Source organism: Capricornis sumatraensis, chromosome 1, assembly GCF_032405125.1.
Source record: "Capricornis sumatraensis isolate serow.1 chromosome 1, serow.2, whole genome shotgun sequence".
Classification (NCBI taxonomy): Eukaryota; Metazoa; Chordata; class Mammalia; order Artiodactyla; family Bovidae; genus Capricornis; species Capricornis sumatraensis.
In genome coordinates, this window is record NC_091069.1 from 172,005,986 (window position 1) to 172,031,524 (window position 25,539).

Consider the following 25,539-nt stretch of genomic DNA (forward strand, 5'->3'; position numbering starts at 1 on the left):
CGGCCCCCTTGCATACTGGCTAATACCGCTGTCAATCAAATACTTCACAGACCTTTCTAAATTTTCCCCTCCCCCTTTCATTGGCTCTTCCTTCGACCTATCCACAAATTTCTTCCGCGCCTCTCGACCGCGGAACTTGGCCCTTTTGAGCCCAGGATTGGAGCCGAGGCTGCTTCCGCTCACTGACGTAGCGGAGCTCTCCGCCCTTTTCTCGGGCCCCTTGCGGCCCGGGGAGGAGGAGCCGGGCAAGAGAGAGGGAGGGGGCTCGGGGGCGGGGCTTGCCTCCCACGGCGGGAGGGCGGAGCTTGCGGTGGAGCCTGCCTGCCTGCCTGCCCCGTTAGGACCTCGGAGAGCGCCAGGAGCCGCTACCAGAGGGACTGGAGAAGCGGCCGGAGCCGGGCCGGTCGGACGCCTGCGAGCCCTCTTCCCTCCGAATCCCCAGCTTTCCGGGCTGTCAGTCGGCTAGCGGCGACTGAGGAAGGTGCCTAAGTCGGGAGTCAGATAGTCATCCCCTTGGGACGCCGCCGCCGCCGCCGTCCAGCCGCGGCTCCCTCGCACCTGTGTGTGTGTCTGTGCGCGTGAGCGCCCGGGCGCGTAGGTCTGCGTGAGGGTGTTTGTGTATTCGCGCGCCCGCGGGCTAGAGCCCCGCGCCTAGGCGCTCGGCCTGGGGAGGGACAGCGGGAGCGGCGGCTTTTCTCGCCCCGTCGGCTAAGGCAGGACTTGGGCGCAACCGTCGTCGCCTCTGCCTTACGACCCCCAAGAGCCGCTGCCGTGCTGCTGGAGAGCGGACGCGCGGGTTGGCGCGGCTCCCGCTGCAGGCAGAGCGGGGCGAGGAGGGGTGGAGGGGGAAGAGGGGAGGGGGAGGCGGAGGGAGAAGCGGAGGTAGTCGGCGCAGCAGCTCTCTTCTCCCGTCGGCTGTTGCTGTGGATCACCTGCAGGTGTTTGGGGGTACGGCTGTTCTGAGTGGGAAATAGAAAAAGCACCCCCCACGTCTCTTTTCCTGTTGAGAAAAAGCGAGCGTTGAAGATGTTGGGGGAGACCCCCGAAGGTGGTGGCAGAATAAATACTAGCTCCCTTCCACCACCATTTTTTTGAAAATAAAAATACTCTGAGCTCAACCTTCAGGAGGAAAGCCCGCCTTTAAGAAAGAGATTCTTGGTTTGTGGGACTCTGGTTTGATTGTATAATAATGATGATATAATGCTAATGACGATGATGACACTGCCTTTTATTTTTACCTCGGTGCTGATAAAGCGTAGCTACAGCTGGGGATAAAGCCCTTGAAAATTTGATGTGTGAGGAGGAAATACTGGTGCCCTTGGAGTTTGTGTTTTATATTTTTGAAGGATATGCTTTCTATAATTAAAATTTGATAGATTGATTCCCCCTCTCCTTTTTGAAAAACTCATGTAAAAATGGGGACTGGCTAGTGCCATGACTGATGAAACAAAGCTAAACACTAATTCCATGTTTTAAGTCCCCCTTTCCTTTGAATTTCTCCACAGTTTTTAAAATGAAGAAGTTTAATTTCCGAAAAGTTTTGGATGGCTTAACGGCCTCATCCCCTGGCAGTGGCAGCGGCAGTGGCAGTAACAGTGGTGGCGGGGCTGGAAGTGGTTCCACACATCCGGCAGGGACTGCAGGGATTCTCAGAGAGGAGATTCAGGAAACCTTGACTTCAGACTATTTCCAAATTTGTAAGGTAAGTTTTAAATTGGCTTAAAGCTTATTCTTTATTTTACTGCTGTGAGGAAAGAATTAAAACACACCCTCTAAGGGCTGGAAATTGTTCAGATGCTGGTATCAGAGAGTCTGGTGCAGAGAATTTTGTGGGTAAGTCAGTTTGTATTAAGATATTCCAGGCATCAACTTGAAAAGCAGTTATAGTTTAAGGGGAGTATTAATAAGCAAACATTACCAGTAGAATATGCAAGATAATATTAAGATTCAGTCTTGGAATACTTTTAAATTTAATATTTATGTATGAATAGTTAATTCAGTGTTGTCACTCAGAGAAACTAATTTTACTGTTCAGTATAAAAGGATTAACGCTATTAAGATGTTGCTAGAATTGAAAAGAGAAGAGCTAGATGAATACATCCATTAAAAGATCTGAAGGCAGTGTTTGAAATTCTGAGTAAAAACGTACCTAGGTTCTTAAATTCTTAATAAACAAATACTATGGGCTTAATACTTATAGGAACTCAAAAATAGACTGTGTTATTGTTTAGTGAGGAAACGTTTTAAGTAATTATAGTTTAATATTGAGCTAATAAGCAAAAGAGTTTCTGATGGGGAGGGTGGAGAATTTACAAAACAAGCCTTGTGTTCATATATAGAAGTAATTGTTTTATTTTCTGACATAAGGGGATTTATAATTTTTATTGTTTTTTTAGGAGGTAGCTTAGAAATGTGCTTTTGACTTTTTATGTTCAATAAAAAAGTTACCAAGTCATTTATATGCATGAGAAGAAATAGTAAATTTTTGAAATCATAGAAATTAAGTATTACTTTTTTGAGTAATTCAACACAAATTTTTTTGAAATTATTAAAATTGTTTTTGTAGTAAACAAATTATGTGTAGTAAATCATGTGTAATGGGGTAAGTTTCAATTATTGTCTTTGTGTTGCCAGTAGGGTCACTATAAAAACAAGTCTTTAATTATTAAAATATTATAAACTAGTTTACGTAAAAGTGAATTTATTTAGAATTAGGTTAAACAGATTTAGTCCTAACCTGCTCTGTGAAATTTGTATACAGTACAGTTTTATACAAAGTTGTGTACAATTTTATCCTTACTTTAAAATAATAGATATTTTGTCAAATAAGGGAGGCGCTTAATGAGACAAATATGTAAAAGGGCCCTAAAGGCCAGATTTAAACTGCTAGGCAGGGGAATTATGTCCAGATTCTCTAATCTTTGATGTATTGCTATTACCCTTCTAAGATTCTGAAAACAATTGCTTAAGTGTCTCAGTTCATGAATGTGATAGTAATGCAGGAGAGTTTTAGTAGAGTTAAAATTGATATAGAAAAGATAAACTTCTGAAACAGAATGGCACTGGACTCTTGAGGTTATAGAGCTGGTAGATAAGGTTTTAGGGGAAAGCAAGAGAGGAAAATAGGACAGATAATCACCTACTTATTTATGTAGGCAAGAGATAGTCAGGCTAAGTGGCAAAAGTTAAATATGTATTATTTAAAAAAAACATATGGCATGGTAGGAAGAACACCGACCTAGGAATCAGAAAATTTGTATTTTATTTAAAGCTCTGTCACTTGTCAGCCATATAATCTTTGGTAAGACGTTTATCTCCTTGTGACTTGAATTTCTCATCTGTAGTATGGTAATCGGGCTTCTGTAAGTATTTCTGCTCTTCTTACCTGAAAGGATTGGGAAGATCAAACAAGATGATTAGGTGAAGGCAATGTATAAGCTGGAAGAGGCAATGAAACACACATTTATATTATTGTTAAAGTTTTAAAATCACCTTGTTCTTGATAGAATGACTATAACCAGTGGGCTATAAAATATTAAGTAATAATATTCAAAGAAATTATAAGGATAGATAGCTATGTGTGCTGAACACTAATAGTATTGAAATTTCACCAAGTGGGGAAAGTGCTGTGACATCCTTAGATAGGAATATAGTTAATTTAAAAAAGTGGTTGCATGATTTTAGGTTTTCTGGATTGTAACAAAATATATAAAGATGGATTAAAGATATCCCAAAATTAAGACTGTTGCTAAAATGGGGAATTAATTTGAACTCGCTGATTAAATGTGTAAAAGATATTCATTTCTGAGTACTAAACAGTTGGTACCTTCTAAGTACTTCTGTCTTTTCAGTATGGCTAAAATTAAAGTATGAATCTGCTCTTTTGAAAACCATCTTTTTTTCTGTTATTTGATTGGTCTTCAAATCATATTCTATTTTTTTAGTATTTCCATTATTCCCTTTACATCATCTTCAATACTTGTTTATTCTATCATGTTTTCTTGCTTGGTCTCTTGAAGTCACTTCCTAACTGATCTTCTCACCTCATGTTTTACCCTATTCCAATTCATTTTGTTATAATGGTTATTTCTGAATTATAATGTTATTTATGTCATTATCCTGCTACAAATTCTATGTTGGTTTCCCTGGAGCAGTTCGTGATCTACAAACAGAAGTCTTTGTTTTTTATATTTGGTTTTGTTATATGATATTATGCCTAGGCAGGTAGTAGGACATTTGCTAGCCTTATAAAAATACAGGCTTTATAATCAGTGACACATCTGTAAGAATTTCAGAAACAAATGGCGGAAGAAATTTTGGTTCAAGGTCAGCAAAAAACAGGTTAATGCATTGGTTTACTGCAGTCTGTTTTAAGTTCAGTGTGTATGCGTTTGAATACCCGGTGTTGTTCAGATATTTGTATGGCCTTTTTGAAATATTGAACTGCCTTTTCTGAACTTGAATTTCATGAAAACAGTTTGAAACTACTGCTCTGTACACTAAACTTCAGACTATTTAACTTGATATAGTTCCTTTTGGAAGGGGCTTGTGTTTACCTTTCCATCCTTGTTTCTTTGATGCTCTAGATATAGTGCATTCTCAGAAAGCACCATTATTTTCTCATATCCCAATGCCTTTTCTTAGCTCACTGTTTCTGATTAGAATATCTCTTCCAGCTTTAATATAATTGGAGAATTCCAGTTACCTTTCATTACTTCATAGTTCAAACACCATCTATATGAAACCAACTCTGACCACTGCCTTCCTCATCTACCTACCCCAGACAGAGTTAGGGTTTCTCCTCATGTCTCTTTTTTCCTGTAGCATCTGGCATGATGTGAATTTAGCAACTTATTGTGTTTTAAAAAGACTTTTGACACTATTATACTATGAACTCTTTGGGAAACAATTCTATTTTATTTTCTTCTCATTGTTAGGGTGCTCACTACCTTTTAGGCCAGTGGTTCTCAACTCTTCCTAAAAGAAAGATTTCTAGCTCTACCCTAGTCCTAGAAACTCAGTTTCTAGGGATGGGGCCTTGGCACTTATATCTTTTAAAAAGTACCCACAGGAGATTCTGATGCACAGTCAATATTGAGAATCACTATAGTAGGCACTTGATGTACTTTATGAATGAAGTAGCATATCCATGGTTCGTTGATTAATTGAAAGGAGATTGAAGCATAAAGTCATTGATAATGATATATATCTCAAACATTTAAACATGCATCAGTTTACAAAGCACCTGATAACCCATCAAGATTTTTCTGTTGCATATTGATTCTCTGATTGAAGTTCTGTGTGGACTTCTTATTCATAAATCATCCCAAATTCATTATGTGCAATGTTCAGTTTTTGTTTGTTTAAAATAGAATAAGGATATTTATGCTTTCAGAGGAAATTTAAGTGTCAGATGATGTATATATACACACACACAGACATATACGTATTTCAGTAAGCAGTTTATACTTGTGTGTATGATCTAGATGATATATATATATGGAAGTATATACAAAGTATAGATGAACAAACGTATGTGTGTGTATGTATTTTTTCTAGATTCATTTTATGTTTATCCCTACAGTTACATGGCCCGTACCTAGTTAGTCTGGGAGCTTGAGAGTGTGAGTATTCTAGCTACAGAGTTTAGTAGTTTTGAACATTTAATGAACCATTAATATCAACCTGTGTTTTACAAAGAGAATGCAAGTTGGTTAAATTAAAATTAGAAAGCTTCACCTGTAAGATATCCCATTTAACCTTCATAACAGTCCTGTAAAGACGTCAGTGGTAGTATTATATTTTTCTTTTACTGAGAAGATATCTGAGACCAGAGAATTTACCTCTCCACAGTTGGTAAGAAACATAGCTAAGTTTAATGCTCTGATTTTTCATCCTCAAATCCAGTACTTTTTCTGCTTTATTTTTCTCACTTATTAGAATAGGCAACATAATTAATTCCTCAGGAAACATAGAGACTTTGAGAAGGTAGAGATTATTCTGTTGCCTCTCCCTTAAAAGTACTTCCCAAATCTGACCATGTCTCTTCTCTTGCTTGGGCTACTATTTATTGCCTTAAAAGAGTTTCTTTTAAGAGTTTCTTAAAAGAGATTCCCCTGCTTTCACTGGGGCCTCACCACAGTCTCATAATAGGTAGAAGAATCCTTTAAAATTTAAATCATATCATGTCATTCCTGCTCAGAATTTTTCAATGGTTTTTCATTTCTCTTAAAATAAAATCAGAAGTTCTGTTATGTCTTGCTGCTGCTGCTGCTGCTAAGTTGCTTCACTCGTGTCCGACTCTGCGACCCCATAGACGGCAGCCCATCCCTGGGATTCTCCAGGCAATACTGGAGTGGGTTGCCATTTCCTTCTCCAGTGAATGAAAGTGAAAAGTGAAAGCGAAGCCACTCAGTCATGTCCGACTCACAGCGACCCCAGGGACTGCAGCCCACCAGGCTCCTCCGTCCATGGGATTTTCCAGGCAAGAGTACTGGAGTGGGGTGCCATTGCCTTCTCCTGTTATGTCTTATAAAGCTCTAAATGATCTGACCCCAGATAGACATCATTTTCAACTGTTTTCTGTTACTTACTCTGCACCAGCTACACTTGCTTTCTTACTATTTCTCAAAAATGTTCCTGTCTCAGGGCTTTTTGCATTTGCTGTTTCCTTTACATGAACACTTTTCCCCCCTACCCCCAAATAATTACATTACTTGTTGCCGTTATATCATTCAGTTCTTGGTTCAGTTGTTAACTTCTCAGAGACATCTTCATTGACCACTGCTCATCATCTTTGCTCTCTACCCTTATCCTGATTATGTTTTCTTGATAACACTTACAACTAACTGTTATTAAATTATGTTTACTTGCTTTATTTTTGCTTTGCCTATTATAATATAACTCCATGAGGACAGGGCTTTATTTTGTTCACAACTGTCTCACTAATTCATAGAACAGAGCCTGCCACATAGAAGGGAGTCAAATAATTGTTGAATGAATGAATGAAAACTAGGAATCTCGTAGAGTGATGTATTAAGAGAAAACTAGATATTCTGAACAATTTTTTTTGGAAAATACTTTTATTAAATACATCTTATATTACATAAACACAAGGAAGCCATTGAGCAAAAGAGTGACACCACTCTAGGAACATGGCACATATTTTTTAGAAAGATATGGAAAAGAAGATTATAGAAAGATTCAGTTAAATTTATTTAAGTTTTTATTTTTGTTTCCAAACGATTTTTTTAGGGGAACAATTTAGAAGTATTAGATTGACAGTGACAAACACATGGGGTATTCTAGACCTAATTAACTAAATAGACAAAAATAAATATATCACTAGAAACAGATGGCCTAAAGTTTGAATAAATTCTTAAATTAGCCAACTCACTCTTCATCAACATTTATAAGTTGATTTTATAAATGGTCATGGTGTGAGAGCCAACATACAGATAACTAGTGTAACTTCTTACATGGGAATGGATTGTAATCATGATCGTCATACCAGATGTGATATCAGATCTTCCCAGAGAAACAAGTGTAAGGTCAGAAATATAGTTGTGGACTGTGGAGAGTTGGGCTTTCCAGGATCTTGAAAAGCTGAAAGGAGATTAATTGCCTAGATATCTTTTCTCCAGGTTTTTCATTGTCTCCATAGTCTTCTAATTTAGTATCATTTACTTTGGAGGGTCTGTAACTGAAGTTGGCACAGTCCATAATTATAGTTCCCTGTTTCTGCAGTTTTCATTCATTCGAGGAACTATACAAGATTGTCTGAGATGTGTGAACTTGTCTCATTCTATACTTATAAATGGGTAGAATAAAAGATAGTACAGTTGACACTGCAAGATCATTTATTATGGATAAAGCATCTGACAAAGACTTCAAGCTCCTGTCACCACAATGGACAGTGGCAAATAGGCAACTTTAAGAATAGTAACTGAGACAAACCAGATAAATTAAGCACTCTTGTTGGGATTGAGATATTAACAAATTTAAGAGCCAAATATAATTAAAATAAATTAATTTTAAGAACTGGAAAACCAAAGCCAAGCTATTTCAGTGTTCTAAACTCTCAACTTTGCCGACTAAGGTCCATCTAGTCAAGGTTTTTCCAGTAGTCATGTATGGATGTGAGAGTTGGACTGTGAAGAAGGCTGAGCGCCGAAGAATAGATGCTTTTGAACTGTGGTGTTGGAGAAGACTCTTGAGAGTCCCTTGGACTGCAAGGAGATCCAACCAGTCCATTCTAAAGGAGATCAGCCTTGGGATTTCTTTGGAAGGAATGATGCTAAAGCTGAAACTCCAGTACTTTGGCCCCCTCATGCAAAGAGTTGACTCATTGAAAAAGACTCTGATGCTAGGAGGGATTGGGGGCAGGAGGAAAAGGGGACAACAGAGGATGAGATGGCTGGATGGCATCACTGACTCAATGGACGTGAATCTGGGTGAACTCCGGGAGTTGGTGATGGACAAGGAGGCCTGGTGTGCTGCGATTCATGGGGTTGCAAAGTGTTGGACACGACTGAGCGACTGAACTGAACTGAAAACTCTCTGCTTTACCTATCCTGAAAGCATAAGAGTGCAGGGGCAAGCTCAAGTAATGGATTATAGATTTGTAGGAAATATGATTACAAATTTTTTAGGTTACCAGAGAGAATAATTATGTTTTCTCACAAAAGGTCCTTTGGTGCTAGTATATTGTCAGCAAATTGGGCTGTTGGTCCCATTTAGTATGGCAGTTCTTATGTTCTTAAGAACAGTGGTGTGATGCTTTGTCTCAATATAGAACTAATTTAAAATCTTATATAGTTTCTGACTTAGGATTATCAGTAGTGATTAAACCAAATTCCTATTTCTTGAAGGTTAGTGCATTTCTATAGACCCCTTCTGCCTTCACTTGAAAATGTGCCTGTGAAAAATCATAGTTTCATAGTTTACTTGTAATGATAGAATGATTATATTGATTTCCTACAATATAGTTCTATGAACCATATACATAGTAGTTTAATAGCAATAACTTTGACTACATCTGTTAGAAGTTTCAAGTAGAAGCCCTGTTTTAAACGCTTTTTAAATTGAGGTTTTTCCTACTTAATTGTCAAAATAAGTATCTTTTATAAAAGATCTTATTTATAGCAAGGGTCCTTTTTTTAATTTTAAAAAGGTAACTTTTCTTGATTATTTTTAAAGGGCTAATCTTTTAATGTGTGTTAAACACAAGTGTTTTTATTTAAAAATATGTATTAAGCATATATTTTTTTTAATTTTAATTTTTACTTTATTTTGCTTTACAATACTGTATTGGTTTTGCCATACATTGACATGAATCCGCCACGGGTGTACATGAGTTCCCAATCCTGAAAAGTGATTAAGTTTTAGAAATAAAGAAAATTGTATTTAAAGGATTTATAGAAGATAGTTGTAAAGAACAGAATATAAAACCTCTAAAAAGTGCATAGAAAACCTACCTGTACAGAGGCTTGATTAAATGGAGCATTCATAGTCACTGAAGGCATACAACAAAAAGGTATTTTGATAAGTTTAATTTTTCCAAAGATATTTATTATACAGAGTTAAAAATGGTTAGAACATAAATCATTCTCAACCAACTGACTATAATGAGTGAAATAATGTGTTTTGGTTGATGTGTCAGAGAAATCACTCATGATACTTTCTGGACTTACGTAAAATATTAGGAAGAAGAGTATGATTTTGGTTCTATTGAGGCCCAGATATACCAATTGTTATTAATGGTATAGAGAATGAATTTGAATATATTATGTAACGATGATACATAATCAATATAATGAATTTTAATTAAAATATGCAGTATTTATTGTATTAATTTTAGTAGCATCTTATAACTGGGTTATGTATGTACAGTAAGTATATCTCTTGAATTGGAAGTAGCATAAAAGCAACGAATAATGGGGGTTTTAAATGTAGATTTAAAGAGTAGCCAGAGAAAATTGTTATGTTTTTTCAGTTTTTCTGCTCTGTTAATCACCTGTACATTTCAGTCACATTAGAAATCTGGTACTTTACTTAAATGAAGACAATAAATTAGGTGATCAAGAAAATTGATTGGATGGCTCAATGTTCAGTCTGATTTGTTCATTGTAAATTGACTAAAGACCTGTCTTTAAGTCTTCAAACTAAAAAAGGTTGAAAAGTAGTACAGAAAATTGAGAAGTTAGATTGTGTCTGGGAGAAATATTTACTGATTGTAAACATTTAAGTAGATGGAAATGTAAGGCTAGCAAAAGAGGTGAGAGAACTTAGCACAATGATATGAGGAAAACTCAAAAGTAGAGACAGATAATCTGAAAAGTTTCTTTAGAAAGATATTAAGAAAGAGAACTTCAAGGGTGTCTTAGCATTGCAGAGAGATCAAGGATGGTGGAAACAGAAGAAATGAAAAACAACAAACAAGTCAGAAGTACCAAGAGACAGCTGAATTAGACCAGGAGAAAGTTGATTAGGGCAAAGATATTTATAGTAAGATGATGGATAGAATTAAGATCACACGATAATAGAATATAGAATTGTTAGAATCAGTAATTTTAAGATTAAGTCTGTAAATTGGTTTTAAATAAGAGAAAAGTGTTGGGAAAGTAGTAGAGATGGTCAATTCTGTAGCATTTTGGTATATTGTGGGGGATGGTTAATGCAGTTGACCCACGGAAGAAATTGAGGCTACCAGAAAGGGGAAAGTAGCATAGGTAAAAGTACCTGCTCTTTAAGATAATAAGGGTATCTTTCTAACAGAGTTTAGAAATTTGCAATGGCTTATTTTACACAAATGTCACCAGCAGATTATTATTTTGTCAACAATGCTGTTGTCTCCTTTTAGCACCAGACTTAGACCTCCATCATTCATGGTATAGATATACTCTTACAAGATAATTCCCATCTTGCTCTTAAAACCAGGTTAGCAAATGATATAAAAGCTTTGTTGTTTTGTTTTTCAAGACAAAGGCAAGCTTCCCTAAACTCGAATTTATAGTTTCTAAAAAACAAAAACAAAATAAGACACAAGAGAAAGAAATATACTGAACAATAAAAAATTATTTAAACCAGAAAAAGATAGTAAGGGGTCTGAGTTGGAAATTTTTTCTTTACTTGAGGCAAATACATATTTCATTTGAATTCTCAGTAAACTTTATGCTTTATCTCCATATAAAAATTTGTGGGTCTGCTAGAAGATTGTATTAGTTTCTTGTTTTGGCTTCAACAAATTACCAAAAACTAATGGCTTAGAATAGCACAAATCTATTATCTTATAATTCAGGAGGTTAGAAGTTAGAAATAGGTGTCACTGGCCTAACATCCAGTCATTGGCAGGACTGCATTTCTTTCTGAAGGGCCTAGGAAAGAGTGTTTTCTTGTCCAGCTTTTATAGGCTATTCACAATTCCTTGACTGGTGGCCCCCTTCTATCTTCAAAGCCTTCTATCTTCAAAATTGAATCTTTCTCACATTGCATCCTTTGACTCTTAAGTTTTCTGCTTTCCTTGTCTATGTTTTAAGACACTTGTGATTACGTTGGTCCCATAGGATAATCCAGGTTAATTTCCCAATCTTGAGGTCCACTGATAAGCAGCCTTCATATCATCTGTAACCCTTTACTCCTCTTTGCCATATAACCTAATATATTCACAGATTCTTTCAGGAACCATTATTCTGCCTACCACAAAGATGCTCTTTACTTTCACCTATCTTTTGTTTTTGTTATTTTATGGAAAACATAATATTAAGAACAGTATTGTAATAAACTTTTGGCTCAACAATTGAAAAACATAATATTAAGAAGAGATAGTATTATAATAAACTTCTGGCTTCAACAATTTTTGTAAATCTTCACTTACCATTTCATTATTTTAATGCAGACCCCACATGTTATGCCTTTTTATTGAATATCTAAAAAACTTCAGATATCAGATAAAGGCTCCCCCCTTTAAAATAATATAAACCCCAACCATTGTCACATCTAAAAACATGAACAAAATTTCTTTTTATAATCTAATATGCAGTTAATGTTTAAATTTCCTAGATTGTTCCATAGTATCATAGTACCAGTTGTGTCTGACTCATTGCTACCCCATGGACTATATAGTCCATGGAATTCTCCAGGCCACAGTGGGTAGCTGTTCCCTTCTTCCCAACCCAGGGATCAAACCCAGATCTCCCGCATTGCCGGTGGTTTCCTTGCCAGCTGAGCCACAAGGGAAGCCCAAGAATACTGGAGTGGGTAGCCTATCCCTTCTCCAGAGGATCGTCCCGATCTAAGAATCAAACCAGGGTCTCCTGCATTGCAGGCGGATTCTTTACCAACTGAGCTATTGAGGAAGCCCTAGATTGTCCCATAGTATCATTTTTTTTTTAAATTTTTACTTTGCTTTGGAGTATAGCGGATTAACAGTGTTGTGATAGTTTCAGGTGGACAGCACAGTGACTCACTCATACACATACATGTATCCATTCTCTCCCAAACTCTCCCATCCAGGCTGCCACATAACATTAAGTAGAGTTCCCTGTGCTAAAGAGTAGGTCCCTGTTGGTCATCCATTTTAAATACAGCAATATGTACATGTCTTGGGATCCAAATAAGATTCACATTTCATTTTCATCTGACCTGAACTCATCTTTAGTTCAGTTTGTGTCATGTTACATTTTGTTTTGAGATCTGCTGTCCTGTGCTTTCGTGTGTGTTGTTGAATATAGGCTCTTTGATTCATTTCTGAACTGGGTGACTATATGTGAGGAAGTGAGTGGGCTGTGCAGTGTACCGCAAGATGAAAAGTAGACTTTAAAAGTTATTTTCTAGAGATGGTCACATCTTTTAAGGAGTTGGAAAAATAATAGTTTAAATCAGTCGTGTCCAACTCCTTGTGACCCCATGGACTATACAGTCCATGGAATTCTTCTCCAGGCCAGAATGCTGGAGTTGGTAACCATTCCCTTCTCCAGGAGATCTTCCTAACCCAGGAATCGAACCCAGGTCTCATGCATCGCAGGTGGGTGAGCCACCAGGGAAGCCCAGTATTTTAAATGAGCCTCAACTATTCATACCTTGTGTTGCTACTGTTGGGTGTATTTCCCTGAGAATATTAGAAAAGAGGAAAGTGTAAAAGACATAGGATATATCAAAGTAAAAAGAGTGGAGTAGATTATTTAGGTTGCACTCAATGGTTTTAATTTTTATCTATGAAATTAGTTACTGGAGGGATGGGATCCAGTTACATGTATCTATTTAAGTGAATATTTAAAAGACAAGTGAAAAAAAGAAAGTATTTGCAAGGACTCACTCTGTATACTTAGAATATTATAGCAAGAAGCTGAAAGTAGATTGGTCAGGTGTGTTAATGTAGATTTCTACTACATTATAGGATATCAGAGGGCAGTAAGAAGAGAATCAGAATACTGATGAGGAACATACTTTGATATTGAGAACTCCGTTTATAAATAATTTGTACACTTATTACTGGTTACTTATATAATCTGAAAGACTCTTAGTAGTTTATTATTGGATCTTTTTTGCTTTTTTCCAGTTCTGTCTTAACCAAAGTTCCTTTGCTACTTGAGGTAATACTCAATACCCTTTTTAAAATCCTGATTTTATTGAGATGTAATGACATACAGCAGTGTAAAATTTAAGGTGTACAACATAGTGATTTGATATGCATTCATCATTAAGTGATGATCACAAGTTTATGTACATCTATCATCTCATATGGCTTCCCTGGTGGCTCAGAGGTTAAAGCATCTGCCTGCAATACGGGAGACCTGGGTTCGATCGCTGGGTCAGGAAGATCCCCTGGAGAAGGAAATGGCAACCCACTGCAGTATTCTTGCCTGGAGAACCCCATGGACGGAGGAGCCTGGTAGGCTACAGTCCACGGGGTCGATCTCATATAGGTATATAATTAAAGAAAAAATTTTTTCCTGTGATAAAAACTTGTAGGATTTACTCTTAATAACTATAATATGTAATCAGCAGTGTTAATTATATTTATCATGTTGTACATTGATACATACCTGGTACTTGTTTATTTTGTAACCAGAGGTTTGTACCTTTTGATTTTATCCAGCACCTAACCCCCTACCCCCAGCCACATCTAGTAACCACAAATCTGATCTCTTTTTCTGTGAGATTTTTGTTCATTTGTTCTTGAAGTATAATTGATCTACAACACTACATCAGTTCCTATTATGCAACATAGTGATTCGATATGTCTCTACATTTCAAACTGATCAATATTTAGTACTCTTTTGTTTTGACACAGTATTGGGTATTAGACTAGGCATCAGGTGAATTCAGGTACTTATTATATACTTACTTATTGAAAGTCTGTATTATGTATAACTATATTAGGCACTTTTAAACTGGGCCATCATCTTTTTAGAGTGAGTTTGCAAGACTACTACACACTACATGAACCATTTATATTTTTTATGTGATTAAGGATTTGCATCATGTGTATTTCATTTTCTGTAACTTTTATGAAACTTCTTCTTTTATTCTTTTTTTAATGAAAATTTTAAAAAATGGCTGAAATTCTTTGTTTCTTCCCTCTTTATTGTTTCTTCCTCTTTATTTGTATTTTTGTATCATTTTTAATGTGTTTACTCTCTGTTTCTATTCTCTTGGCTAAAAGGTCTCTTATTCTAAAATGAAAGAACTTGGAAAATGTTTAAAGCCTATTTTTTGGCCACAATTTTCATTCTCCTAACCAGTCTAATAGTTTTATTGCCACTATTAATATACTAAAAGTCACAGATTGTCTTTTATTTATCAATATTCTCTTGAAAAGTATTTAAACTTGTATGCTTAGTGTAATCCTCAAAGAATTATTTTCAAATCATGCTATTTGATAACTAACCTAATTTCTATCTTTATAACAAAGCAGGTTTATACATTTATTATAAATTTTTTATTTAAACATTTTTTCATATGTTCATGTATTTTATCCTGAGAAGAACTGTAGGTTTAAGAAACTTTGAAAAAGGTAAATACAGAGAGGATAGGTTGCTACAAGCAGAACACTTGATAGTTGAGCAAAGCATAGGAAAGAGCAGGGAAAGAATAATTTGACATATAATTTACACATCATAAAATTCACAGATTCTAAGTGCTCACTTCAGTGAGTTTTCAGATATATCTACTTGTGTAACCAGCAGTCAAAATATGTATTGGATATCTTATTAAATTTTCTTAAAATTTCTTCTTGCCCCTGTCCAGTCAGTTGCCCACTCCCACTGCTTTCCAAAAGCAACAAATTCTGAACTTTTGTCACCGTAGCTTAGTTTTGCCTGTTTTTGACTTTCATATAAGTAGAATCATACAGCATATATTGTGTGTGTATATTTGTGTGTGTGTGTATCTTCTTTCATGCAGCATAATGTTTTTGTTATATGTCTGTTGAATCTACCAGCAATTTGTCTCTTTTTTATTGCTGAGTAAGCAGCCATGAAATTAAAAGACGCTTACTCCTTGGAAGAAAAGTTATGACCAACCTAGATAGCATATTCAAAAGCAGAGACATTACTTTGCCGACTAAGGTCTGTCTAGTCAAGGCTATGGTTTTTCCTGTGGTCATGTATGGATGTGAGAGTCGGACTGTGAAGAAGGCTGAGCGCCGAAGAATTGATGCTTTTGAAGTGTGGTGTTGGAGAAGACTCTTGAGAGTCCCTTGGACTGCGAGGAGATCCAACCAGTCCATTCTAAAGGAGATCAGCCCTGGGATTTCTTTGGAAGGAATGATGCTAAAGCTGAAACTCCAGTACTTTGGCCACCTCATGTGAAGAGTTGACTCATTGGAAAAGACCCTGATGCTGGGAGGGATTGGGGGCAGGAGGAGAAGGGGACCACAGAGGATGAGATGGCTGGATAGCATCACGGACTTGATGGACGTGAGTCTGAGTGAACTCCAGGAGTTGGTGATGGACAGGGAGGCCTGGCATGCTGCAATTCATGGGGTCGCAAAGAGTCGGACACAACTAAGCAACTGAACTGAACTGAATTGAACAATCCATCAGTTTCCCAGGCGGCACTAGCGGTAAAAAACCCACCTGCCAATTCAGGAGGCATAAGAACTGTGGGTTCGATCCCTGGATTGGGAAGATCTCTTGGAGGAGGGCACAGCAACCCACTCCAGTATTTTTGCCTGGAAAATCCCATGGACAGAGCAGCCTGGAGGGCTATAGTCTGAGGGCTGCAAAGAGCCGGACACAACTAAAGTGACTTAGCGTGGATGCACGCAGTAGTCCATCAGATATTTTTTATTGAAAAATTATTTTTCCATTATACATATAAACATGCTCATAAGAGAAAATACAACAAGGTAGAGAGAAAGACAATTCTAAATCATTCAGATTTGTACTTTGAAGACTCAGATGCAGATGAATAGTGATTTTTTGAGGTTCATTTTATATCAGCATTTTTTGCTTGGTCTTTTGTTATGTGGAATTAAATTATCACCCAAATGAGAAGAGCAGCTGCTTTTTCCAAGCTTTTATAGCAAGGGAGTCAGCGACCATTACTTGCTTTTGGAAAGGCTCAAAGGCCAGCAAGAAAGTGGGGAAAGCTTTATAGTGAAAAAAGGAGTAGGTGTCAGGTATGCTTTTTTAAAAATTGAAGTACAGTTGATTTACCATGTTGTATTAGTTTGAGGTATACAGATCTTTGTTGTTTATTTTATTCATAGTAGTATGTATCTGTTAATCCCAAGCTCCTAATTTATCCCTCCTCCACTCTTCCCTTTGGTAAGTATAAGTTTGCTATGTCTGTGTGTCATTTGTATCATCTTTTTAGATATCACATTTAAGTGATATTATATGATGCTCATCTTTCTCTCTGTAACTTAGTTCACTTAATATGGTAATCTCTGGGTCCATCCAGGTTGCTGCAAATGGCATTGTTTCAATCTTTCTTTTATGGCTCAATACAGTAGGCTCTTATTGGAGGCTGTTGACATGGGAAGATGGAGGCAGGCTAGCTGTAAGAAGGGTGTCCTGCGTGATTGGTTTAGGAATCATACTTGACATATTAGTACTGAATTTGAAGTCTTAGGAGGAGAGGTCTGCAAGAATTAGGGACCCCAGCAGTCACTGACCACATCTTAATGTTCTGGGCTGATAGTTGCAGAGGTGGTGGTTTGGCTTCCTGGAATCATGCTGCAGGGATTGTGGTTAGGTTTCCTGAGCTTACAGTGGCAGAGTGTTTGGGCCAGAGGTCTGATGTCATACTTGGTCCAGCATCACATATCGTATGTTCAGTCTCTCAGTGGTATTTTGGTTTGTGTTACAGATCTTACGTAGAATTCTACTTACTAGGGTTTTTTTTTGCTTAGTATTAAGCATAAGTATTTTCTTCATGTTGTAATGAATTTTTTCTTAACATAAATTTAATGGGTTTATAAAACTCCATCTAGTGGATGCACTCTTCCTTTATTATTGGAAATTCTTGTTTCAGTTTTTCCATTCTATTAATAATGGTGTTACAAATGTCTGTGAGCATTAAACTTACAACATATTTAATATTATTTCCTTAGACTGGATTCCTAGAGGTAAAATAGTTGAGTTATATAGACTTATATGTAAATTAGGTTATATATATAGGTTTATTTCTTGCTGGATTACTTTCCAAAAGGACTTGACAATTTAAACCCATTTTAGTGACATGTAACTGCCATTTAAATAATACAGTCACCAGCTTTAGATATTTAAAAGTATTTTTCCAATTCAGTAGATGAAAAATAGAATTTATAATTATTTTAATTTGTAGTTTTTGATTAGTAGTGACTTTGATTATTTTTCCATATATTTATTATCCAGCTGAGTTTCTTCTTTCATGAATTATTTTTTTCTGTCCTTTGAAAGTGAAAGTGTTAGTCACTTAGTTGTGTCTAATTCTTTGCCATTCCACTATTCTTGCCTGGGAAATCCCATGGACAGAGGAACCTGCAGGCTACAGTCCATGGGATTGCAAAAGAGTTGGACGTACCTTAGTGACTAAGCAATAATATCCATACCATACTGACAATTTTCAGGCTAAAGACTGGTCAAAATAATGTGTAGGCTGGGTTTTACAATATTTAAAAGAAAATGCAGTACCTGTACCCATCAATGAAAGATTGTATACATATAGTCAAACAAATCTGGGTTTATTACAACAAAGAGATTACATACTATAGGGAAACATGAGATTTTCCAGTAAGAGGATGTTAGGAAGATCTTTTTGTAGAATTTGTGTTTGTGTTAGATGATTTTAGTAAAGTTCAAAGAAGTATGAATTGAGTGTTGTTAGAAAGTTGGAGACATTTCTGTCATTTGGTATCCTAAGAATTTTTATTCAGGAAGCAGGAGGAATGGTATATTCTTCAGCAATTATAGCTGAAGAAGCAGCTGTTGCTTATGCCAGGTAGATGAGGGGAACATTTAATCATTAGTGTGGTTTGTGCAATGTTCTTATGTTTATCTGATCCCCAGACATGGTTCTGCAGTGGTTTTGTTTTCATCTCACTTCATAGAGTGGCCTTGTTTGATGTTGTTTTTCTGTGAAATTGTTTATGTTCAACGGGAGAACACTATGGCCTGCCTAACTGTTAGTACAGGGCAAGCTCCAGCAGACAGCTGTTAGAGGCTGCTTTTTTTTAAAAATCTTTCAGCAATTTATTACTTTTAAAGTAGCTTTTGGTAAGCAGGCCTGGTTCAATACTTAGACAAGAGAAACTTTTCTTATTAAAAGCCAACAATCCATATTAATTGATTTGAGTTTGTTATATGATTTTTGGACAACTACTATTGTTTAGTACAATTATTCTGAATAAGTATGATAATTTTTTGTTTTCATTTGCACTATTTCTCCATTTATTCACGTTTTCTTTTCCTCTCCATTTTGAGAAAATAATGCAGATTCTGTTTTCTCCATAAAATACTCCCTGACAGGCAGCCAGGTAACTCTCTTTTTAGTTTTTTAAGGAACATCTATACTCTTCTCCATAGTGCCTGTACCAGTTTACATTCCGACCAACAGTGTAAGAGGGCTCTTTTTTTCTATACCATTTCCATCATTTATTGTTTGTAGACTCTTTGGTGATGACCATTCTGACTGAAATGAGGTAGTACTGCATTGTAGTTTTGACTTGCATTTCTCTAGTAATTAGCAATGTTGAGCATTTTTTCAAGTGCCTTTTGGACATCTGTCTTCTTTGGAGAAATGTCTGTTTAGGTCTTCTCCCCATTTTTTGATTTGATTGTTTGATTTTTTTTTTATTGAGTTGCATGGGCTGTTTGTATATTTTGGAGGTTAATCCCTTGTCTGTCACCTCATTTGCAAATATTTTCTCCCATTCTGTGGGTTTTCTTTTAATTTTATTTATGATTTCCTTTGCTATGTAAACACTTTTAAGTTTAATTAGGTTTAATTGTTTACTTTTTAAAAATATTTTTTAAATATAAATTTATTTATTTTAATTGGAGGCTAATTACTTTTGTTTTTATCTTATTACTTTTGGAGATAGATTGAAAAAGATATTGCTGTGATTTATGTCAAAGTGTTCTGCCTTTGTTTTCTTCTATTTTTACAGTATTTGGTCTTACATTTAAGTCTTTAATCCATTTTGAGCTTATTTTTGTGTATGGTGTTAGAGAATTTTCTAATTTCACTCCTCTACATGTAGTTTTCCCAACACCAGTTATTGAAGACTTTCTTTTCTCCATTGTATAGTCTTTCCTCCTTTGTAGTAGATGAATTTACCATAGGTACATAGGTTTATTTTGGGGATTTCCATATTGTTCCATTGAGCTATATTTCTGGTTTTGTGCCAGTACCATACTGTTTTGATTCCTGTAGCTTTGTAGTATAGTCTGAAGTCAGGGAGCTAATTCCTCCAGGTCCAGTTTTCATTCTCAAGATTGCTTTTTCTATTTAGGATCTTCTGTATTTCCATACAAATTAAAAGTTTGCTCTAGTTCTGTGAAAAATGTCATTGGTAATTTGGTAGGGATTGCATTGAGTCTGTAGATTGCCTTGGGTAATATATTTACTTTAATAGTATTGATTCTTTCAATCCAAAAACACCAGTATTCCTTTCCATCTCCTTGTGTTGTCTTCAGTTTTGTTCATCAGTGCTTTATAGTTCTCAGAGTATAAGTCTTTTGCCTCCTTAGGTAGGTTTATTCCTAGGCATTTTATTCTTTTAGATGTGATGAATAATGAAATTGTTTTCTTAATTTCTCTTTCTGATCTTTCATTCTTATTTGTAAATCAATGCAACACATTTCTGTGCGTTAATTTTGTATCCTTGCAACTTTACCCAATTCATTGATGAGCTCTAGTAATCTTCTGGTAACATCTTTAGGATTTTCTATGTATATTATCATGTAATCTGGAATCATGACAGTTTTACTTCTTCTCTTCTGACTTGGATTCCTTTTATTTCTTTTTCTTCTGAGATTACTGTGGCTGGCACTTCTGAAACTGTGTTGAATAAAAGTGGTAAGAGTGGATGTCCTTGTCTTGTTTCTGATCTTAGAGGAAATGCTTTCAGCTTTTACCATTGAGTATGATGGTAGCTGTGGGTTTGTCATATGTGACTTTTGTTATGTTGAGGTATGTTCCCTCTGTACCCAATTTCTGGAGAGCTTTTTAACATCATAAATGCATGTTGAATTTTATGGAAATCTTTTTATGCATCTGTTGAGATGTAGCCATTTTGAAATTGAAGCACATAAATGAAGATTTGAAGTAACTCTACCTTTTCTGAGAGTTCAACCAGCAAATTAATGTAGTATTTTTGTATAGCTATAATTATACAAAATTTCACTCACTATGAAAATAAAACTTACTTAAAAAAATATTTATAGAAGTAAAACTAATTTTTGAAACCCCTATGGGAAGCTCTGTTGTGTATGAGTGAAGTAAGCTATCTATAATACTCTGATTTTTTTTTCTGAACTCTATGATATCAGGTAAGCCAGTTATTTTAACTAAGTTCCAGAGAGAACTTATCTTCTGGGTCACATCACTGCAAACATTTTACAATGCTGAAATAGTTTCGCTTCTGTTTTTCAGACCCTTTATTTTTAGTCATGTAATGGCAAACATATATTATTTGATAAAAGAAAATTATGTGAGGTAAAAGAATATGCTTAGCATACGTATTTGGGGGATAGAGTTGTATTTGGGAAAAGGATGGCCAAACTATTGAATGAAACGTATTAAAAAACTTAACTTACTGAGTGTTTTGGAGATTTAGGCAAGAAGGTTCATAGGGCATAGTCACAGAAGGCAATTAATTTGTCTAAAGAGTGTTGTATTCACTTGCTTTAGTGGGATCATATATAGGTAGAGGTTAAAATTCATGATGAAAGGTTGGAAGGAAAGAGTGATGTAGAACTGTGATACCAGTTGGTATCTTGCTTCATTCATTTAATTGAGCTGTGTTTGTACAAATAAAGTAGGTATCTTGTGGAATAAAATATAGTTAAGGTCTTATTTTATTTTTACTCACTTTGACAATCTCTGTCTTTTAATTGGTGTATCTAATCTTGATGTTTAAAACTGTTATTAATGTAGTTGGATTAACATGTATTATACTTACTACCATTTTCTGTTTGTTGCTTTTGTTCTTTGTTTTGTTTCCTTGTCTTAGACTCTTTTTCTATCTTTTCTGGTTTTAGCTGAACATTTTATATGATTCAGATTTCTCTCTTTCCTTAACTTATCAATTATACTTCTTTTTTATGCTTTTTAGTGATTGTCCTTGAATTTGCAATGTACATTTACAACTAATCCAAGTCCTCTTTCAGTTCAGTTCAGTTCATTTCAGTTGCTCAGTCGTGTTCGACTCTGCAACCCCATGAATCACAGCAAGCCAGGCCTCCCTGTCCATCACCAACTCCCGGAGTTCACTCAAACTCATGTCCATCAAGTCGGTGATGCCATCCAGCCATCTCATCCTCTGTCGTCCCCTTCTCTTCCTGCCCCCAATCCCTCCCAGCATCAGAGCCTTTTCCAATGAGTCAGCTGTTCACATGAGGTGGCCAAAGTATTGGAGTGTCAGCTTCAGCATCAGTCCCTCCAATGAATACCCAGGACTGATCTCCTTTAGGATGGACTGGTTGGATCTCCTTGCAGTCCAAGGGACTCTCAAGAGTCTTCTCCAACACCACAGTTCAAAAGCATCAATTCTTCAGCAGTCAGCTTTTTTCACAGTCCAACTCTCACATCCATACATGACCACTGGAGAAACCATAGCCTTGACTAGACGGACCTTTGTTGGCAAAGTAATGTCTCTGCTTTTGAATATGCTATCTAGGTTGGTCATAACTTTCCTTCCAAGGAGTAAGTGTCTTTTAATTTCATGGCTGCAGTCACCATCTGCAGTGATTTTGGAGCCCCCCAAAATAAAGTCTGACATTGTTTCCACTGTTTCCCCATCTATTTCCCATGAAGTGATGGCACCAGATGCCATGATCTTTGTTTTCTGAATGTTGAGCTTTAAGCCAACTTTTTCACCCTCCTCTTTCACTTTTATCAAGAGGCTTTTTAGTTCCTCTTCACTTCCTGCCATAAGGGTGGTGTCATCTACATATCTGAGGTTATTGATATTTCTCCCAGAAATCTTGATTCCTCCTCTTCAGTGTATTCCAAATGTCTCCCACCTGTCCCTTTTAACATTACTGTCATTTATTATAATCATCAAATGCATTGTTGCTGTTATTGCATTATATACATGCATTGTTGCTATTATTATTTGGAACAGAATATCATCTATTAGACCAATTAAGAATAAGAAATATAAAACTATTTTTATCCTCTGTTTATTCCTTCTCTTACTACTTTTCTTTATGTAGTTTAAGTTTCCGACCTTTATCATTTTCCTTCTATCTGAAGAATTTCTTTTAATGTTTCTTGCAAGGTAGAGCTACTGGTGACAGATTCATTCAAGATTTTTTCTGTGTCTGAGAAAATTTTTATTTCTCCTTTGCTTTTGAGGAATAATTTCACAGCACACAGAAATCCAGGTTGGTGTTTTTATTTTTTTTCTTTAAACACATTAAATATTTTACTCCACTGTCTGATTTTTGGGCCCCCAAATCACTGCAGATGGTGACTGCAGCCATGAAATTAAAAGATGCTTACTCCTTGGAAGAAGAGCTATGACCAATCTAGACAGCATATTTAAAAGCAGAGACATTAGTTTACCAACAAACGTCCGTTTAATCAAAGCTATGGTTTTTCCAGTAGTCATGTATGGATGTGAGATTTGGACTATAAAGAAAGCTGAGTGCCAAAGAATTGATGCTTTTGAACTGTGGTGTTGGAGAAGGCTCTTGAGAGTCCATTGGACTGCAAGGAGATCCAACCAGTCCATCCTAAAGGACATCAGTCCTGAATATTCATTGGAAGGACTGATACTGAAGCTGAAACTCCAGTACTTTGGCCACCTGATGTGAAGAACTGACTCCTTGGAAAAGGCTCTGATGCTGGGAGGGATTGGAGGCAGGAGGAGAAGGGGACAACAGAAGATGAAGTGGCTGCATGGCATCATGGACTCAATGGGCATGAGTTTGAGTAAAGTCCGGGAGTTGGTGATGGACAGGGAAGCCTGGCATGCTGCAGTCCATGGGTTGTAAAGAGTTGGACACGACTGAGCAACGGAACTGAACTGTCTTATTGCTTATGTGATTTCAGAAAAGTTTAGAGAAGCCTGATGTAGTTCTTTTTTTTCCCCCGATACAGTTCTTATCCTTGATTCTCTATGGGTAAAGTTTTGTTTCTCTGACTTTCAAGATTTTTCTCCTGATCTTTGATTTTCTATAGTTTTAATATGAAATGCCTAGATACATATTTTTTTTGGTATTTATCCTGGTTGGAATTCTCTTTGAGTTTCCTGGAACTGTGATTTGATGTTTTTCATTACTTTTTGGAAATTCTCAGACATTACTGTTTCACATATTTCTTTCTTCTCTTTCTCATATACCCATTGCATGTGCTACACCTTCTGTAATTGTTCCTTAGTTCTTGGATATTCTCTTCTGATTTATTTATTTTTTTTGTATTTGCATTTCCAAGCTTTGGAAGTTTCTGTTGACATTTCTTCAAGCTCACTTACTCATTTCTCAGCTATGTCCAGCTTATTGGTGAACCCACCAAAAGCATTCTTCATTTTATAATGTTTTATTCCTAGCATATTTTTTATTCTTAGAGTTTCTGTCATTATGCTTACATTACCCACCTATTCTTGCATATCATCCACTTCTTCCTTTAGAGCCTATAGCATATTATCATAGTTGTATTTAATTCCTGGGCTGATAGTTCCAAAATATCTGTCATATCTGAAGCTGGTTCCAAAGCTTTTCTCCTCAAACTGTGTTTTTTTTTTTCTTTTGGCCCTTCAATAATGTCTTACAATGTTTTGTTAAGGGCCAGAGATGATATATGGTTTATTTTTCCCATGATTAGGTAACCTTCTTACACAGCACATTATGGAATATGAATACACAAATGAAGTTCAGGACTATTTTACTTGGCTTGTGCAGCTAGCCTGCTGCTGCTGCTGCTGCTAAGTCACTTCAGTCATGTCTGACTCTGTGCGACCCCATAGACGGCAGCCCACCAGGCTCCCCGGTCCCTGGGATTCTCCAGACAAGAACAATGGAGTGGGTTGCCATTTCCTTCTCCAATGCATGAAAGTGAAAAGTGAAAGTGAAGTCGCTCAGTCGTGTCCGACTCTTCGCGACCCCATGGACTGCAGCCTACCAGGCTCATCCATCCATGGGATTTTCCAGGCAAGAGTACTGGAGTGGGGTGCCATTGCCTTAGCATGTTATTTAACACAGAATGTTATTTTGCTTAGTTGCTAAGTTGTGTCCGACTCTTTCATGACTCTGTAGATTGTAGCCTGCTAGGCTCCTCTGTCCATGGGGTTTTCCAGTCAAGAATACTGAAGTGGGTTGCTATTTTCTTCTCCAAGGGATATGCCCAACCCAGGGATTAAACCTGCATCTGCTGCATTGGCAGGTGGCTCTTTACCATTGAGCCACCTGAGAAGCCCTGGGATACAGATTGAAGGCTTCCAAATCTTAGGGAAACCATTGAATCCCTTGGAAATAATTTAAAATCATCACAAGATTTTAGACATGGAAGAGAATTTAGAGATAATAAAATCAAATGTATGCCTTTTACAAGTGCAGAAATCAAGTTCAAAGACAGTAAGATTATATTAAAATAACGTTAAGGTTACACATTGTTGACTGTTGTTATATTTTTGCCAGGTTTTTGCAAAGGAAAATAACCCATTCTATGTTACTGAACTAGAGATGTAGCTTGAACTCTATTTTAATAAACACCTCTTATATTTTATTTAATATAACAAATATATTTCCATATTCTATTAATGACCTTTTATTAATGTTAATCTCTTGACTGCCAGTTCTTATTCAAATAATGCTTTCATGTGTCTCTTTGCGTTTAACAAGTCATTCAATAACATTGTGCTTTTATCATGCCATTTTTGTACTC

The 25,539-nt window shown here is 36.5% G+C and overlaps 1 protein-coding gene across 2 annotated transcripts in view; it reads left to right on the forward strand.

Moving 5' to 3' along the window:
- The first annotated feature begins 1,513 nt into the window (after window positions 1-1,513).
- STXBP5L (syntaxin binding protein 5L) overlaps window positions 1,514-25,539 on the forward strand; it is a 323,261-nt gene continuing 299,235 nt past the window's right edge. For both annotated transcript variants that reach the window (XM_068974295.1, XM_068974303.1), the window contains exon 1: window positions 1,514-1,702. In XM_068974295.1, the coding sequence (XP_068830396.1) occupies window positions 1,514-1,702 (189 nt within the window). The remainder of the gene's footprint in view (window positions 1,703-25,539) is intronic.